At 53.2% G+C, this 17,261-nt stretch overlaps 2 protein-coding genes across 3 annotated transcripts; one reads left to right on the top strand and one right to left on the bottom strand.

Moving 5' to 3' along the window:
• Positions 1-448: 448 nt before the first annotated feature.
• Prr3 (proline rich 3) lies at positions 449-6,295 on the bottom strand. 2 transcript variants are annotated; one of them, XM_059281976.1, is made up of 5 exons: positions 6,027-6,138; positions 5,609-5,687; positions 5,256-5,318; positions 1,706-1,996; positions 449-1,125 (listed from the first exon to the last, which is right to left on the bottom strand). In XM_059281976.1, the coding sequence occupies exons 3-5, from the start codon at positions 5,287-5,289 to the stop codon at positions 1,019-1,021; spliced, it is 432 nt and encodes a 143-aa protein (XP_059137959.1). In that variant the 5' UTR covers positions 5,290-5,318; positions 5,609-5,687; positions 6,027-6,138; the 3' UTR covers positions 449-1,018. The 2 variants fall into 2 exon arrangements, with proteins under 2 accessions (XP_059137959.1, XP_059137958.1); XM_059281975.1 differs by lacking the exon at positions 5,609-5,687 and having other exon boundaries at positions 6,027-6,295.
• Positions 6,296-6,961: 666 nt separating this feature from the next.
• Positions 6,962-16,691, top strand: Gnl1 (G protein nucleolar 1 (putative)). Its single transcript, XM_059282148.1, has 12 exons — positions 6,962-7,139; positions 7,493-7,658; positions 7,945-8,081; positions 8,667-8,818; positions 8,924-8,995; positions 10,028-10,235; positions 10,355-10,450; positions 10,816-11,010; positions 15,315-15,493; positions 15,572-15,734; positions 15,931-16,071; positions 16,347-16,691. Exons 1-12 carry the CDS (start codon positions 7,067-7,069, stop codon positions 16,586-16,588), a joined length of 1,824 nt encoding a protein of 607 aa, XP_059138131.1. The 5' UTR covers positions 6,962-7,066; the 3' UTR covers positions 16,589-16,691.
• Positions 16,692-17,261: the final 570 nt, after the last annotated feature.

Here is a 17,261-nt window from a genome sequence, read left to right as displayed (position 1 = left end):
CTCCTCACTCCTCTTGTCCATACACCTCCTGACCCACTTCCTTAGGGCCAGCTCAAAACCCAACAAGTTCACTGCTGTTTTCACAGAAAACAACCAGTGCCAGTGTCAGAGGTGATGGTACTGTCCAGGTTCCACCCAAAGACAAGCCAAGGCCAGGTGGAGATTCACAGAATTCAAATGAAAGGGCTGGTGGCCTCACAATGATAGGGCCTAACTAAAACGAGCCAGGCAGAGGCTGCGTGGGAGGCCCGCCCGAGGCTTTACAAGACATCACTGGCCTGTGCCAGACACCAGAAGAGAGGGAACGACGGGAAGGCAGTCTGAGGAAGTCTCACACTCCCCCGTGTTGGGAGGCAGGTGAGGCCTAGAGGGCACCGAGAGCCTTGCTCCATTTGGCAGAAAAACTTATCTAGTGTTGGGAAGCCACAAAAATGCCACAGACACTCAGGAAGGTTACAAGGGGATGCACAGTTCCACAAAGCACAGTGACCACAGGCCTTAGCAGTGGGGCTCATGCTAATGACAAGAAACTAGGACATCCAGAAGCAGGGAGAGGCTGTTCAGGAAGCAAGTCTGTACCAGTCACTCAAACCTGACCCCAAGGACAGACAACCTGGTGTGTGTCCGGGCAGCTGCAAACACTGGGGCTTCACGGCAAGGGACTTAAAACAGCAGCTAGAGGACAGAAGGCCGCCCCAGGGCTCTTGGGAACTGAGGGCAATACTGGGAGACAGGTGGGCGGATGCACAAGAAACAGCACCAATGGTTTCCTGTTCAGCAGTCATTTGGCAGGAGGCAGTAGGAGGGAGCAAGATGGGGTCCCAAAAGTCTCTGAAGCCTGGATCAGAAGACAATGCGCACCGCACACCAGTGACAATCACAACTCTGGACCCCATGGGGGAGACGATGAATGGGGTGGACATGTCACTGACTGAAGGTGACAACAGCAGGGCCTTCAAGTAGCTGCGAGGGGGCCACTGGGCAGGGGCTCCTTCCAGCGTGGTGGGAAGGCACAGTCTCACAGAGGAGGCCCGTTGACGCCTGGATGGTAGAAGGCACAATGGTCTTCATATCGACAGTGGCCCTTTTTGGAAAAGTGTCGGCAGACAGGGCGGTCAGATTTGTCTGTGAACAAGTGAAAATGATGATTTAACAACTCTGAGAGCAGGACGAGGTGGCTCACACCTGTGACCCCAGCATTCAGGACACTCAGGAGGCTGAGACAGAAGACTGTCACAAGTTTGAAGTCAACCTGTCCATCCCCCCGCCAAAAAAAAAAAAACAAAAAAAAAAATTTCTTTCCCTACCCCCCAGAAACCCTAAGAAAGAAATGAGATAGAACACAGAGAGAAAGCCGAGGTTTCAACCACAGATTGTTTACAAGCATTTTGGCCTTTTCTATTTTGGGGGCTAGGGGTAGAACGCAGAGCCTCAAGCATGCTACGCAACTTGCTCAAACACTGAGCAAGACTCCCAGACCACCAAACATTTTGGAAAGACATTCTTTCTGAGGGAAAAAAATGTTCAGGGCTACTTGTATCTCCTACTTGTATCTGTCAGCTATGAGGCTGGCAGCTCAGTGGTAGAGGAATCCTTCACCCAGGAAAGGCCATGCATTAATTCTCAATGCTGCCCAGAGACAGCCCAAAGGAGAAGAGACCAGAGGCATGCAGGGTAGGCACAGGGACAGCAAAGTGGGCCTTACCTTCTATCACCGGGGGGCTATTCTTAGGTGGGTAGGTGTTCTTGACAAGAGACCAGCTTTTGAGCCTTCGTGGATGTCTTGGCTCTCTGTAAAAGCTTTCCCTAGAGGGACCCCCATGGCCTGGCCCAGGAAACGGAGGTTCAGTATTGACAACCCACCAACCACGACCATATGGGCTAGATCTAGGACCAAGGCCTCCTCGAATAGGGCCTCTACCCCGGGGAGGAGGTGGGAGACTCAGCAGTGGCGGAATCATTGGTCCCCTTGATCCTGGAGGACCTCTGTGAAGAGCTACAGAGAGAAAGACAGGGAGGGTGATTGCTGGGCAGCTAACTCCTGACAAAAGCCCCTCCCCTACTCGCCACATTAAAGCATTCTGACACACCCCACTTAAGAACACAAGCCAACTATTACATCTTTACTTGGGCTTCCATCACATAGGCAAAGAGACTAGTTTTCTCAGCCTTTTTAACCCCGTGCCAGGAATTGAATCCAGAACCTTGTGTACTCTACTCCTGAGCTAATCGTCAGCCTCAAAGGAGCCATCCACATGCCCTTTCCTCTCACAGAAGGTAGCCACTATCATGACTTCTAACGTGATAGGTTGTGAATCTTTTTTTTTTTTTTTGGGGGGGGGGTTTCGAGACAGGGTTTCTCTGTGTAGCTTTGTGCCTTTCCTGGGACTCACTTGGTAGCCCAGGCTGGCCTCGAACTCACAGAGATCCGCCTGGCTCTACCTCCCGAGTGCTGGGATTAAAGGCGTGCGCCACCACCGCCCGGCTAGGTTGTGAATCTTTGCTTGACTTTTAACTCTGGCTTCTCTCATTAATCATGAGATTCATTCAAGTTGTCTGCAGTGGTAGCTGGTTAACTTTCTTTGCAGCATAGTATCCTATCACATGCATCACAACTAACCTGTCCACTCTACTGATGGCGGACATGTGCGTGTCCACTGTGCGGCTGTAATTAAAATGCTATGAACATTTACATGTACTACAAATTTCTGTTCAGACCACACAAGGCAGAGGATATTGCTCAGTAAGTATAGTGTGTTCAAGTCTGAGCTTATGCTGGTGTACCACATTCATGTCTGGTGCCTTTGCAGGCCAAAAAAGGGGACTGGAATGAGAGTAGTGAGCTGCTACACGGGTGCTAAGAATGGAATTCAGGTCCTCTGCAATAGCAGCCACAGTACTCTTTTTTTGGGGGGTGGGGGGTTTCAAGACAGGGTTTCTCTGTAGTTTTGGAGCCTGTCCTGGACTAGCTGTAGACCAGGCTGGCCTCGAACTCACAGAGATCTGCTTGCCTCTGCCTCCCAAGTGCTGAGATTACAGGCGTGCGCCACCACCGCCCGGCCACAGTACTCTTAACCACTTAGCAACCCCTCTCTAGCCCCAAGAAAGATTTTTAAAATGATTCTATCTTATTTATGTGTGCGTGGACTGTGTGTACACAGGTACCAAGGTGCATGTGTGACAGAGGACAACTTGTGAAATTCAGTTCTTATACTACTTGGGGCCGAGGATTCAAGTCAGGCTTGGTGGCAAGTACTTTTGCTACAGAGCCGTCTTGTCAGCCTGGCTCACCTCAACTATGTTTTTCAAGACAGGGCTTTCCTGTGTAGTCCTGGTTGTCCTGGAACTCTCTATAGAACAGGCCGGCCTGTTCTACCTCCTGCCTCAGAGATCCTCCTATCCTATCTCTACCTCCTGACTGTTGAGATTAAAGGCTTAAAGGCTTGTACCATCACATCTGGCTTAGATCAGCTATTTTTTTTTTTAAAGATTGATTTATTTATTATATATACAGTATTCTGCCTGCATGTACACCTGCAGGACAGAAGAGGGCACCATATCTCATTACAAGTGGTTGTGAGCCACCATGTGGGTACTGGGAATTGAACTCAGGACCTCTGGAAGAGCAGTCAGGTGCTCTTAACCACTGAGCCATCTCTCCAGCCCGATCAGCTATTTTTAAGTATATGGTTCAATACTATAAGTTCATGTGCTGTGAAACAGAATCCTCTGAACAAGCCCTTATATTTCCAACAGCCCCAGGAGCCCATATTCTGTTGTTTCAATGCATCTGACTTTGTATAACTCCTGCATTTATTTCCATGTGCCTACTTTCTTAGCATAGTGTTCTCAAGATTTACCCATGCTGCAACACTAACATTTTCTTCCTTTGTAAGATGAAGCAATATTGCATTGTTAGCTTGATGGCAGCCCGGGCTACATAGCATCTGTCTCAAAAAATCCAACCCGAAGACTACGCTTTCAATTCTTGTACATGTACATCCTGAAGTGGAACTGCTGGCTTGTATGGCAGTTCTGCACTTTTACTTTCTTAAACAGGGTCTCTCTTTAGTCCAGGCTAGCCTCATAACTGCTACAATTCTCCTGATTCATCCTCCAAAATTGTAGACATATGCTACTATATGTAGCTTATTTTTAGTTTTCTAAGAAATCTCTATACTGCTTACTATAATAGTTATGTGGTCTCATGGCTAGCTAACAGTGTTATTTGATTAATAGAAATTTGTATTATTTGATGTAGTTCCAATTACAAATCTTTCCTTTATAATTAGCACAAGTGTGTGTATGAATAGGGGCCAGACACTGATAGGGTCTCACTGATTCAGCCACACTCACTGGCCAGCAAGCCCTAGAGTCCTCCTACCTCTGTCTCCTCATCACCCAGCTTTCTAGATGGCTGCTGAGGTCTGAAATCAGGTCCTCATGCTTTTGAAGCAAGCACTTTATCAACTGGACCACCTCCCCAGTATGTCTCTTTGTGGGCCAAGTTGACCCTGAACTCCCAGCCCCTCTGCTGCCACTTTGCCTGGTCTGTGTGTTATTTACAAACTCTTAGCTACTCTAAGGCCATGAAACATTCAGTTTCTTTTATTTTATTCCTGTTTTAGTTTACTTAGACGATGTCTTTATTTGGTATTACTACGCAGTTCATACTTTTACACAAATGTCCAGTGGAGACATTATTACTGACAGGACCACTTCCTTGATTTCATCTTCAGACGTAAGTGTTCATATATTTACAGGCCCCTGATTCCATTTAGACAGGGTCTCATGTAGCCCAGGCTAGCTAGTCTTAATTTGCTATGTAGGAGAGGCTGGCCAGGAGCTTCTGATCCTCCTGCCTCAGTCTCTCAAGTATTACAAACTTATGTAGGTTATTCTGTGAAAACCACAATGTCATGGCTACTATAGCTTTACACCAAATCTTTCTATGTCCTCCCACTCTGGACCATCTCGGTAGGTGTCCCATTTAGAGCCTCTATGTTTCTCTACAGCAGAAAATGTTTATTTCTACACAAACGGAACAGAGATAGACCGTGAAAGCCTCAGACCTAGGAGTTAATCTGAAAGGAAACCGAATTTGACAATTCCATGTTTCCAAATGGTTAATACATGAACACTCATTTAGGTACACAATCCCTGGATTTTTGTTTTTAAAGTCTTTGATTTTTTTTTCCCCTTCTCCATCCATTCTCCAGGACTTAAAACACACATCAGGGCCCATTTCTCCTCACCTGACTTGGGATCACCAGGCTTTCCATTAGCCATGGGGGGAGGGCCCAGAAGGCTGGGTGGTCCTAAGAGCAGACGTGAAAATACAGTCATCAGAACGGTGCAAAGGACCAGTCATCTCGTTCATTATGTGGTCTTTAACACTCATTTTTTAACCAGTAAAGGTAGCTATATCCACTCAGCAGTGCCGCAATCTCTCACCCCGTCCATCTGCCCGACCCTCTTGCAGAGTTGTTCGAGACTGAGCAAAACCGTGGAGATTCCATCAGAGAGTAACAGAGGTCTCCAACAGCTCTTTCCTCACAGTGCTGCATCCACAACATGCCCAGTGATCCCACAGACCCCAATCCCTCACCTTAACTGCTGGCCCATCATAGTTTTTTTTCTCCTCTCCTTCCCTCGGGGGAGTAGTTCACAGAAGGCTGCACTTTCACCTAACCAGTGGAAGTGTGGTCACAAATTGTCTTCCCGGTCATCACAATCTGTAATATCGCTGCCACCCCTCTCCCCCGCCATTCTGCGGCTGCGCAAGCCAGATCTTCAGCCGCCACCTCCCCTGCCTTCTCCAGAAAGGGTTCGGAGCCAGACTGAGACTGAGGGTTCACGCAAACGAACACCTCGTTCAAGGTTCCACCAGCAGCCCTCCCCTGCCCCGCCCCCACCCACCTCCACGCGTGCGCCCTTCCTCCTTCCGTTAGAGCCCCCTCCCCCGCACCTCAATCCTCGCCTAGCCCCGGGCCGGCTGACAGGCATGTGCACGCCTTCCCCCTCACCAATGGGACTCTCATCCTCCTCGTCTCCAGGCTCGTCCCGGTCGGACAGTGCAGGATGTTGTGGCGGCTGCTGCTGCTGATTCTGCTTCTTGCGTTTGGGCATCGTGGCTGCGGCAGCAATGGCTGCAGCAGGATCTGGAGGGCAGTGAGGAAGGGGCACACTGGGTTTGTTTCCGCTTCCGGGTGGGCGGTGGGCCGGGAGCCCGAGGCTTTCGCCATGCCACTTCCGGCAGGTTGTGGCTCCGCGGCCGTCTTCTCCCACGGAGGGTCTGGCTCGCGGTGCCGCTCATGGGGAGGCTTTGCTTCCCTTGTGTAGTTCCTACTTGCTTGCCCAAGTCTTCTCCCCACGTGGAAAAGCACCCCCGCCGCGTTACAGCGAGACACTCGACAGACTTCGGGCCTCGGGCGGCCAGCGAGAACCCCGTCGCACCCTAAGGTCGCCACATCCGGTCCCCTAGTTACCATGGCAACGCCTGCAGTCACAACTCGGTGCTCTCTGACCTCTCTCCAAAAGTCCTTGTCCCGCTTGCGTTTCCTCCTCGCCCGCGCTTGCACGGGTGGGCTGTAAGCCCGCCGCCCGGCAGCATCCTCCCCGAGTCCATGAGCCACAGCCCGGCACGAGCGGCGGCCCGCGCGGCCGCACAGCTCCGGCTCCCCGGCTAGGGGCGGTCCCTGGCGGCCGCCGCGCAGCGAGGCGTGTCCTCGCCCCCTCGCCCGCCCCCCGCCAGGTGAGTGGCAGCTCCTGGGAGCTCCGGGCGGCGATGACACTCGTCCCCCCTCCCGCGACGGCCACTTGGTAGCGCCCGTGACGGAGTCGGCCCGGGCCGCCCACGCTCGCCGCGCCGCCCCGCGCCGCGCATCCCGGAGCCGCGGGCTCTCACGTGCCGCTGGCATCCCGGCCGCCCCGCTCCCCGCCGCCCCGCCCCTGACGTCACCGCGGCCCCGCCTCCCCAGGGCCCCGGGCCGCCGGCAGGGGCTGCCCGGGGAGTCAGTTGCGGCGGCGGGGAGCTCGGCGGCAGGCGGTCCGGGGCGCCGGGGCCATGCCGAGGAAGAAGCCCTTCAGCGTGAAGCAGAAGAAGAAGCAGCTGCAGGACAAGCGGGAGCGGAAGCGAGGTCAGGGAGGGGGCGGGGCCGCTGCGCAGCTCGGGAGGAGGGGTGTGCCGCCGCACCGCGGGCGGGAGGGTGGGGGGAGCGGGCTCTCGCGGCCCCGCGTGGGCTGCCGCGGTGGGGGCTCCCCGCAGCGGCGCGGGGTGTGCGGGGGCTGGGGGAGGGGAGGCCCCACTGGTGCCACCGGGACTCTGTGACGACCTGCGGGCCCACCCGGGAGGGACCTGGGGCGCGCAGTTGGGAGGATGGAGCCTCCGGAGAAGTTGGGGCGGCTGAAGAAGAGCTTGTCCTACCGGCTCGGGGGGCTTTGGGTGTCCCGAGAACCGGTCTACACTGGCGTCACCGGTCCCTCCCCTCAGGGCTCCAAGATGGGCTTCGCTCCAGTTCCAACAGCCGCAGCGGGAGCCGGGAGCGGCGGGAGGAGCAGACCGACACCTCGGATGGGGAATCCGTGACCCATCATATCCGCAGGCTCAACCAGCAACCATCCCAGGGGCTGGGGCCGAGAGGTTACGATCCCAACCGGTGAGCGAAGGAGAAGGGCGCCGGCCCCCGCTTCCCTGCCCTAGGAGAGCTCCTGAGGAAGGCTTGGAAGTGGAGCTAGTGAGGCCAGAAGCCACGGTGGTTCTCTCAGGGATGGGCCACAATCTTGCTTTCCAGAGGGGCTGTCAAGAGTTTGTTTTCGGGGGATTGGGAGGGGAGTGGGGGAAGAGCCAACCCAGAGGAGACCTGAACAGCCAGGGGAGGAGGCTTTGCAAAGTTGCCTGCTTTGGAGAGGAGACGACGAGATGTGTGGTCCCTCTTCCCTTAGATACCGGCTGCATTTTGAACGGGACACCCGGGAGGAGGTGGAGAGGAGAAAGAGAGCAGCCAGAGAGCAAGTGTTGCAGCCTGTCAGTGCTGAAATGCTCGAGCTGGATATCCGGGAAGTCTACCAGCCTGGCTCAGGTGAGTGAGGGTTACTTGGGGTTTGCTGTCAGCTTGGGGAACCAGCGGCTGCGAGGAAAGGAGGGCTCGAGATGCATGTTGGAGTTGGAAAAAAAGTCCTAGCCAGGTGGTGGTGGCACACGCCTTCAATCCCAGCAGAGGCGGATCTCTGAGTTCAAGGCCAGTCTGGACTACATAGTGACTGAGTTCCAGGACAGCCAGGGATACACAGAGAAACCCTGTCTTGAAAAACAAAATAAAAAAAAAAAAAAAAAAAAAAACGCTGCTGGTATTTAGGAGGCAGAGGCAGGAGGATCTCAGTGAGTTCTAGGCCATCCTGGTCTACAAAGCGAGTTCCAGGACAGCCAGGGCTGTTACATAGAAGAAACCCTGTCTCAAATAAATAAATAATAAATAAGAATAGCTGGGCGGTGGTGGTGGTGGTGGTGGTGCACGCCTTTAATCCCAGCACTCGGGAGGCAGAGCCAGGCGGATCTCTGTGAGTTCCAGGAAAGGCGCAAAGCTACACAGAGAAACCCTGTCTCAAAGAAGAAAGAAAGAAAACAGAGTTCTGATGCTTGTTCGGGCTTTTTCCTCATTTCGCAGTCCTGGACTTCCCCCGCCGTCCTCCTTGGAACTATGAGATGTCCAAGGAACAGCTAATGAGCCAAGAGGAGCGGAGCTTCCAGGAATACCTTGGGAAGATACATGGCGCGTACGCTTCGGAGAAACTCAGCTACTTTGAGCACAATCTGGAGGTGACAGTGGAGTGGGGTCGGGAGTTGACATACTGTGGTCCTAGATAGTGTTCTATGCTTGGCAGGAGAAGGACCCTAGGCCATATTCCCTTTTGATCTTTTCAGACATGGAGGCAGCTGTGGCGGGTGTTAGAGATGTCTGACATCGTCTTGCTCATCACTGACATCCGACATCCGGTGAGTGCTTGGAAAAGTCTGTAAGGGAGACTCCAGTGAGGGTGGTCAAAGGCGGGAGTGGCAAAATAGAGGGTCTTTTTCAATTTTCTGATGAGTGTGTGTCCAGGGGCTGGCCATTCCGTTTCTAGGATGTATGCTTGGAATCGTGAAGCCAGAGGTCAGCCTTGGCTGTCTTCCTCAGACGGCGCGGTGCCACCTTGTTTTGTGGGATCTCTTACTGGGCCTCGAGCTCACCAAATAGCCCCAGGGATCCTTCTGTCCTCCTTTGGAGGCGCTGGGGTTACTGCAGCTTTCTTACTTTCTTTTTATACCTTGAGTTAAAGTCTTCAGTCAGAAGTACTTTTCTTTTTCTTTCATTTTGTTCTGCTGAGGGTGAAACCTTGGGCCTGAGCTTTACTACTGAGCTGTGCCCCCATCCTGAGGAACTCAGTGTTTTATTCATCTCTTAGCATAGCCTGACATTCCCCTGCTGGCCAGAGCTCGCTCTCTCTCTCTCTCTCTGTCTCTCTGTCTCTGTCTCTGTCTCTCTGTCTCTGTCTCTCTGTCTCTCTCTCCTCTCTGTCTCTGTCTGTCTCTCTCTTTCTCTGTCTCTCTCTCTCTCTCTCTCTCTCTGTCTCTGTCTCTCTATCTCTCTCTTTGTCTGTCTGTCTCTCTCTGTCTCTGTCTCTCTCTTTCTCTGTCTGTCTGTCTCTGTCTCTGTCTCTCTTTCTCGCTCTCTCTCTGTCTCTGTCTCTGTCTCTCTGTCTCTCTCTCTCTCTCTGTCTGTCTGTCTCTCTCTCTCTCTCTCTCTGTCTGTGTCTCTCTCTCTCTCTCTGTCTCTCTCTCTCTTTCTCTCGTCATGACCTGCAGGAAGCACCCTGGGACTTGCCCGGGCTGTCACACCTGCAATGCCTTTCTTGTCCAGTGTGGCTGGTTTATATTTCCGCCCTTACTGTAGCTACGTGAGCCGGGGCCTTGCGGCTTTTGCTGTGCGGGTGATGGGGAGCCGGAGCCAGCAGGCTCTGGGGTCACTTCTCACCAACTCTGTCACAGGTTGTGAACTTTCCACCAGCACTTTATGAGTATGTAACTGGAGAACTTGGGCTGGCCCTGATCCTGGTCTTGAACAAGGTGGATCTGGCCCCGCCGTCCCTCGTGGTTGCCTGGAAGCATTACTTTCACCAGCACTACCCCCAGCTCCACATTGTCCTGTTCACCTCCTTCCCTCGGGACACTAGAACTCCACAGGAGCCTGGTAGTGGTGAGTGGGCTGTGGAGAGGGTGCTGTGGAGAGGGAGGTGAGTGGCACGGGTAAGTGAACCTGATTGAGGCTTCAGGGTGGTAGGAGAGATGAGATGCATCTTCACCCTTTTATCTCAGTCTTGAAGAAGAGTCGGAGGCGGGGGAGAGGATGGACTCGGGCGCTGGGGCCAGAGCAGCTGCTGAGAGCCTGTGAAGCCATCACTGTGGGGAAAGGTATGGAGCCCTTGGAGGGGCCTGTGGAAGCCTTTGGGGGCCGCTCCAGGGTTCCCTTCTCCATATCCCTCTATTACTCATGTCTAGGAAAGTTGTGGAATAAGGAGCAGCCTCTATGGTAGGCAGGACAGAGGCAGGAGGTGGACGGAAGGCCCCATGGCTTGAGTTTTCCCCCAGTTTTCTTAGAGGCTTTGAAGAAGAGATGTCTATAACTCCAGAGTGGGGTCCAGTGGAGACTGGGGAATTTCCAGGACACACTGGCATTGCTGTGATTTTTAGGAATGCTGGTGACATCAGCTGTGCATTATCCATAGAGGCCTGGGGGTGAGGGGAACCCCTTTATTTTCTTCTTTTTCTTCGAGCAGTGGACTTGAGCAGCTGGCGTGAGAAGATCGCTAGGGATGTGGCCGGGGCTTCCTGGGGCAACGGCTCTGGGGAGGAAGAAGAAGAGGAAGATGGGCCAGCAGTCCTGGTGGAGCAGCAGACGGACTCGGCGATGGAGCCCACGGGCCCCTCCAGGGAGCGCTACAAGGACGGGGTGGTGACCATCGGCTGTGTGGGTGAGGACTCAGTGGCCTGCCCTAATGGCCTCCTGAGGCACTGTGTCTGTGGAGGAGGGAGCTAGGCCTGTGTGGGCTGCAGGGCTTCAAGGAAAGAAGTCTGCCGTGGGTCCTGGGGAACTGAAGGGCACATGCTGCAGTCCAGCTAGGTTCTGCCTCTGCTCAAGTGCTTAAGCCTTGGAGTCTTAGTTGCTGATGTACAGCTGAAAGAAGGGGTGAGGAGTGGCGGGTGTAGTGCTGAGCCTCTCGGTGCCTGATGCTTCCTACAAGCTGTCCTGAGTGACTGATGGATATTCATGGCTTTGGTTGTGATGTTGGCTCCTCAGACAGGGATCCTTAAGTCACAGCAGGAAGGTGGTCAGGACCCGTTTCCACTGGGGTGGAGCCCTTTCCAGTGTGGTCAGAGTATCTCTCCAGTTAAGGACTGTGTCATGAGCCAGGCTTGGTAGTGATCACCTTTAATCCTAGCCCGTGGAGGCAGAGGCAGGCAAATCTCCGTGACTTCAAGGCCAGCCTGGTCTACATAGTGAATACCCAGGCAGCAAGGATTGCAGAATGAGACCCTGTCTCAAAAGGAAAGAGAACTTTGTTCAGCTCCATCAGAGCAGAAGTTTTCAGCCTATGGGTCTCGATCCCTTTGAGGGAACGATCCTTTCACAGGAGTCAAATATTATGTCCTCCATATCAGATTACATTTATATTAAATCACATTATGATTTATAACAGTAGCAAAATTACAGTTATAAAGTAACAATGAAAATAACTTTATGGTTGGGAGTTACCACAACATGAGGAACTGTACTAAAGGGTCATAACATTAGGAAGGTTGAGAACCACTGCAGTAGAGGAAAAGGAATGTGTGATTAGGGTCTAAGTAAGGTTCCTTCTCATTTTGCGTACAAGAGCTGAGAAGAGGCCTTGGCAATTTAGTATCTTAGATATTTGTGGAGTTTTGTTTTGTTTTAGATTTATTTCATTTTTTATGTGTGTTGGTGTTTTGCCTGCATGTATGTATGTGCGACGCTTGTGTGTCTGGTGCCTGCAGAGGCCAGAAGAGGGCACTGGATCCCCCTGGTGTTGGGGTTGTGGACTGTTGTAAGTCACTATGTGGCTGCTGGGAACAGAACCCAGGTCCTACAAGAGTATCGACTTCTCTCAACCCTGAGACGTCCCTCCAGCTCTGGCAGTTTGGATCTTAGTTTCGTGAGAAGCCAATGGTGGGCTGGCAGGATCTGATTTCATTTAGAAATTTGTTCTTTCTACTAAGTGGAGTGAATAGTGAGAGGTGGACAGGAAAGGAAGAAGAGAAGCCTGAGGGACAACCCAGAACTGCTGAGAGGAGCCGAGTGTGGTGGGTGCTCAACCTGTAGTCCCAGGTTTGGGGAGGCCAAGGCATGAGGGTTATGGAGTCTGAGGTCAGCCTGGACTGTGTGGTGAGTTCCAGGACAGCTTGAGCTATAGGTTGTGACCCTCAAAAGAAAAGACCCTCCCCAAAGAGTTGCTCAGGAAGGTGGTAGAGGTGTATGTGGGGTGAGACTGGACATGATGTATTTGAAGGTGCAGAAAACGAGAGTGTGCTGATGATGGCTTCCCTTGGCTCACAGAGAAAGCAAGGGATGAAGATGTCTTTGCTTGTTTGTTTTAAAAAGCCTGAGCAGCTGGGACTACTGAGCTGGGGAAACCGGGAGAGGAGCAGGTTTGGGGGGCCGGAGAGTGGGAAGTCTCAAGTGGAGAGGTGGAGCCAGGCTGTGTGTTAGGGGTCTGGAGACTGGGGTGTGGGAGAGATTTCAACTTGAGAAGATCTGAGGAGTGTTCGGAGGATGTAATGCCACGGGATGGGAGAAGGTGGGTGAGGAGAAAGGCGGAGGCAGAGCAGTGTTTAGGCAAAGGAAGAGGAGAGTGGAAAAGCGGGGAGTCTGGAAGTGCCTTAAAGCGGGGCTGACGGGAGCTGATGGCAGCCAGAGAGGGAGGCGGGGCCACGCAGGGCCACACAGGGCCACACAGGGCCACGCAGGGACACGCCAGGGACACGCAGGGACACGCAGGGACACGCCAGGGACAAAGCGCGGTGGCAGCCTCTGCAGAGCCCCAGCCGGGTGGTGTGTAGAGGCTGCAGGGTGGTGCTGTCCTGTTCTGAATGCTCGGGTCCTGACACCAGGGAGCAAGAGTGAAAGCTCACAGATCAGAACGAGGCTCTGTGTCGGGAGATGAGCAGATGCACCTCCGAGGAGAACGCAGTGCTCAGGCTCTGGCCAAGGGGTCTGGGGTCTCCAAGGCTGATGTGTATTTTTGTCTGTGTTAAAGTGCGCAGTCATGCCGGGAAGTGGTGGTGCACGCCTTTAATCCCAGCAGTTGGGAGGCAGAGGCAGGTGGATCTCTGAGTTTGAAGCCAGCTTGATCTACAGATTGAGTTACAGGACAGCCAGGGCTGCACAGAGAAACCTTGTCTCCAAAAACAAAACAAAACAAAAAAACAAAAACAAAACAGAAAGAAAGAAAAGTGTGCAGTCACAGGTAAACTTAGCAAATGGTGACAAAAACAGATGAGTCTATAAGGGCCTTTTACAGTAGGGTTGTGTGGGTTTGTTGTTGTTTTACCTGGGGGTTTTGTTGTTTTTCACTGTGCATTTAGACTGGCCTTAATTAAACTCAGCAATCCTTCTGCCTCAGGCTTTGGAGTGCTGGGATTACAGCATGTGTCATCACACTAGGAGTTTTACTCTAAAGAGGATGGAGAAGTAAGCTAGTGGGCTTATCAGGAGAGCTGCTCCCTGTCTCCTCCACCTAACCTTTGGAGAAGAGATGGTGTGTCGGGAAGGAGCCCGCCAGCCAGGCTGTGCATCTTTTCTCAGGACTGTGTGGGCAGTTGCATTCCACAGGGCTGGGCTTTGGTCAGGTGACTGAGATGCAGGAAAGCCAGGACCAGGAGTTAAGGTCAGTGCCTAGACTTGCCAGAGAGCTGGACCCTGGACCCTGAGGTGGAGCGCAGGAGAAGTAGGATGTGCTGGCTGTTGCATGGTGTCAGGGTTACTCTTCTATAGCTGTAAAGAGACACCACGACTAAGGCCACTTATAAAAGAAGACATTTAATTGGGAGTTCGTTTACAGTTTCGGAGGGTGAGTCTATGGTCGTCATCGCGGGAGCCTGGCAGCCGGCGGGCTGGCACTGGGGCAGTAGCTGAGAGCCCACAACATGAACCACAAGCTGCAGGCATAGTGAAAGGCAGACGGAGGGAGGGACAGACAGACAGACAGACAGAGACTGGACCTGGTGTGGGATTTTGAATCCTCAAAGCCTACCCCCAGTAACACACCTCCTCCAACAAGGCCACCTCCTAGTTCAATGGCTCAGATACCATACATATCAGATATTTACATTACAATTCTTAACAGTAGCAAAATAATGGTTATGAGGTAGCAATGAAATAATTTTATGGTTGGGGGTCACCACAACATGAAGATGCATTTTTAGTTAGTTTGTTTTGTTTTTCCCAGACAGGATTTCTCTGTGTAACAGTCCTGGCTGTCCTGGAACTCAATTTGTAGACCAGGCTGCCCTCGAACTCACTGAGCTCTGCCTGCCTCTGCTTCCCAAGTGCTGGAATTAAAGATGTGTGCCACCACTGCCTGGATGAAGAACCATATTAAAAGATCACAGCACTGTCCTAGTCCTTCCCAAAACAGTTGCACCATCTAGGGACCAAGCATTCAAACATGTGAGCCTGTGGGGGTTATTCTCATTCAGACCACCACAGTGTTGCCATGCTGGAGTCTGGGGTGCAGTTACTGGAATGAAGGATGCATGTCAGGCCAAGAGGAGTGCTTGAAATTGAATGGAAATGTGAGATAGCAGGTCTGCTCTGTGCATAGCCTTGGGTAGCTTGTATAGGGAGATATGAGTGTGGTTCAGGCATTGAAGGCCTGAATGGGGGATAAGAGGACTGTGCAGGTCCAGCACTCAGGCAGAAAGAAGGTGATATGGCCATGAGAGGGGGGTGTGAGCCTGCAGACATCTCCTTGGACACGTCATGATGACTGTTACAAGGTACAGTTGTATCTGGTATCTAACTCCTGACTGATGTGGGCGGGAGGCATCTGTCCTGTAAAATGAGGAACAGGCCCCAAGAGGCCAGGGATTTGCCTGGGTCCACACCTGAGTTGTGTGGCCAGAGCCTGATGTCTGGTGTGGTGGCTGTGGTGCTTCCTTACCTGGAGCTGTCGTTCTCCTGACGGCCCCAGCCACTACTCAGCTCCTCTGGCCCAGAGTAAGGACTGTCCCACAATCCTTTGCCTTGCCTTCCTAGGTTTCCCCAATGTGGGGAAGTCCTCGCTGATCAACGGGCTGGTGGGGCGGAAGGTGGTGAGTGTCTCCAGGACGCCAGGCCATACCCGGTACTTCCAGACCTACTTCCTCACCCCCTCTGTGAAGCTCTGTGACTGTCCAGGCCTTATCTTCCCCTCTCTGCTGCCCAGGCAGCTGCAGGTATGGCGTGGTGGAGGGGCTGGAGGGGGTAGGGAGGAGAGGGAGGGACGAGGGAGGTGCTGAGTGCTGTTTCCACAGGTTCTGGCTGGGATCTACCCCATCGCCCAGATCCAGGAGCCCTACACCGCCGTGGGTTACCTGGCCTCCCGCATCCCGGTGCAGGCTCTGCTGCACTTGCGCCACCCAGAGGCAGAGGACCCTTCAGCTGAGCACCCCTGGTGTGCCTGGGACATCTGCGAAGGTGGGCTTGGTGGTCTCTGCCTTTTGTCTCCTGCCTGCCCTGCCCTCTCCACTCAGATCCGACCTCGGTGGAAGGGGCTGTCTGCTTACCCTGGAAGTCTTAACTTTGCCACAAGACCTCATGCCTGGACTGTGGGCATGGGACAGACAGGACTGGTTCACGGGCATCCCTTACTGACATTATTTTCTCCCTTCAGCTTGGGCAGAGAAACGCGGTTATAAAACAGCCAAGGCAGCTCGTAATGATGTATACAGAGCGGCCAACAGCCTCTTGCGACTGGCAGTGGATGGCCGCCTCAGCCTGTGTTTCCACCCTCCTGGTTACAGTGAACAGAGAGGTGAGAGCCCAGGTGTTCTCTCTAGTCCCAACTGACTGACAGGTGAGCCCCGACAGAGGTCCGAATGGGCCAGCTCTGATGATCGTTACTGATATGCAAGTGTGGGTGACTGGCCGCAGCAGCAGCGTGGCAGTGGGATTGAGCGCGTGCATGAGCTTCCGTCCAGCTCTGCACAGAGGTGGTGGAGTGAAGGGGTGCGTGCCAGCCCAGCACGTGAGAGTTGCCTTCACCTCTGCCCCATCTCCCTGGCTTACACACTTGTCCGTGTTCCTCAGGCACCTGGGAGTCCCATGCAGAGACTGCAGAGCTGGTGGTGTTGCAGGGCAGGGTGGGGCCCGCAGGTGATGAGGAGGAGGAAGAAGAGGAAGAGCTGAGCAGCTCCTGCGAGGAGGAAGGAGAGGAGGACCGGGATGCAGATGAAGAGGGAGAAGGAGAGGAGGACACCCCAACCTCAGGTCCTGGGTCCTGCTTGGCTGCCCGCAACCCGTATGCTCTGCTGGGCGAGGACGAGTGCTGAGCCCCACCCGTCCCTTTCCCTCTCAGTAGCTTTGCTTGTGGACTGAGCTGGAGGCCTTCCTCGTTTGCCACCCTGATTGTGAATAAAGATTGTCTGCTTTGTAGCCCCTTCCCCAGGTGGCCTGAGGTGAGAGCGGCCGTTTTGGGCTGACAGCTGGGGGAGGCTTTGTGCCTTTCTTGGCCATGCTCTTTGGGGAGCAGAGTGATCTCGGGCCTGGTGCCCACATTCCAACACAGCACTTTAAGAATCCCCATGGGCCTGGGAGCGCAGGCAGGCTCACCTGGAATTCGTCCTCCTGCCTTTGAGCAGTGCTGCGCCCCCTGCTGCCTGGCCTTGGTTATATCAGGGGTTTTTGGGTGAAGGAGCCACAGAGGTGTGTCTCCAAGAAGGTTTTTAATAGGAATTTTCCAGACTCAGCAGTCATTTATCAGGAGTCTATGTCTGGACCTGTGCTTAGCACAAAATGCTTTATATGATGCAGGAGCCAGGACTGGCCATGATCCAGACCTCATGGAGCAGATTTTTGGATTAAGATGGGTGTGTCAAGTTGTCCAAATCCTGGGAGTATAATTCTGGAATTAATTGATACTGAGACATAAATAAGACAAAATACCCGGGCGGTGGTGACGCACACCTTTAATCCCAGCACTGGGATGCAGAGGCAGGCGGATCT

The sequence above is a fragment of the Peromyscus eremicus genome, chromosome 16_21 (assembly GCF_949786415.1).
Source record: "Peromyscus eremicus chromosome 16_21, PerEre_H2_v1, whole genome shotgun sequence".
NCBI lineage: Eukaryota > Metazoa > Chordata > Mammalia > Rodentia > Cricetidae > Peromyscus > Peromyscus eremicus.
Note: the sequence above shows the minus strand (reverse complement) of the source record. Positions and strands in the feature narration are given on the sequence as shown.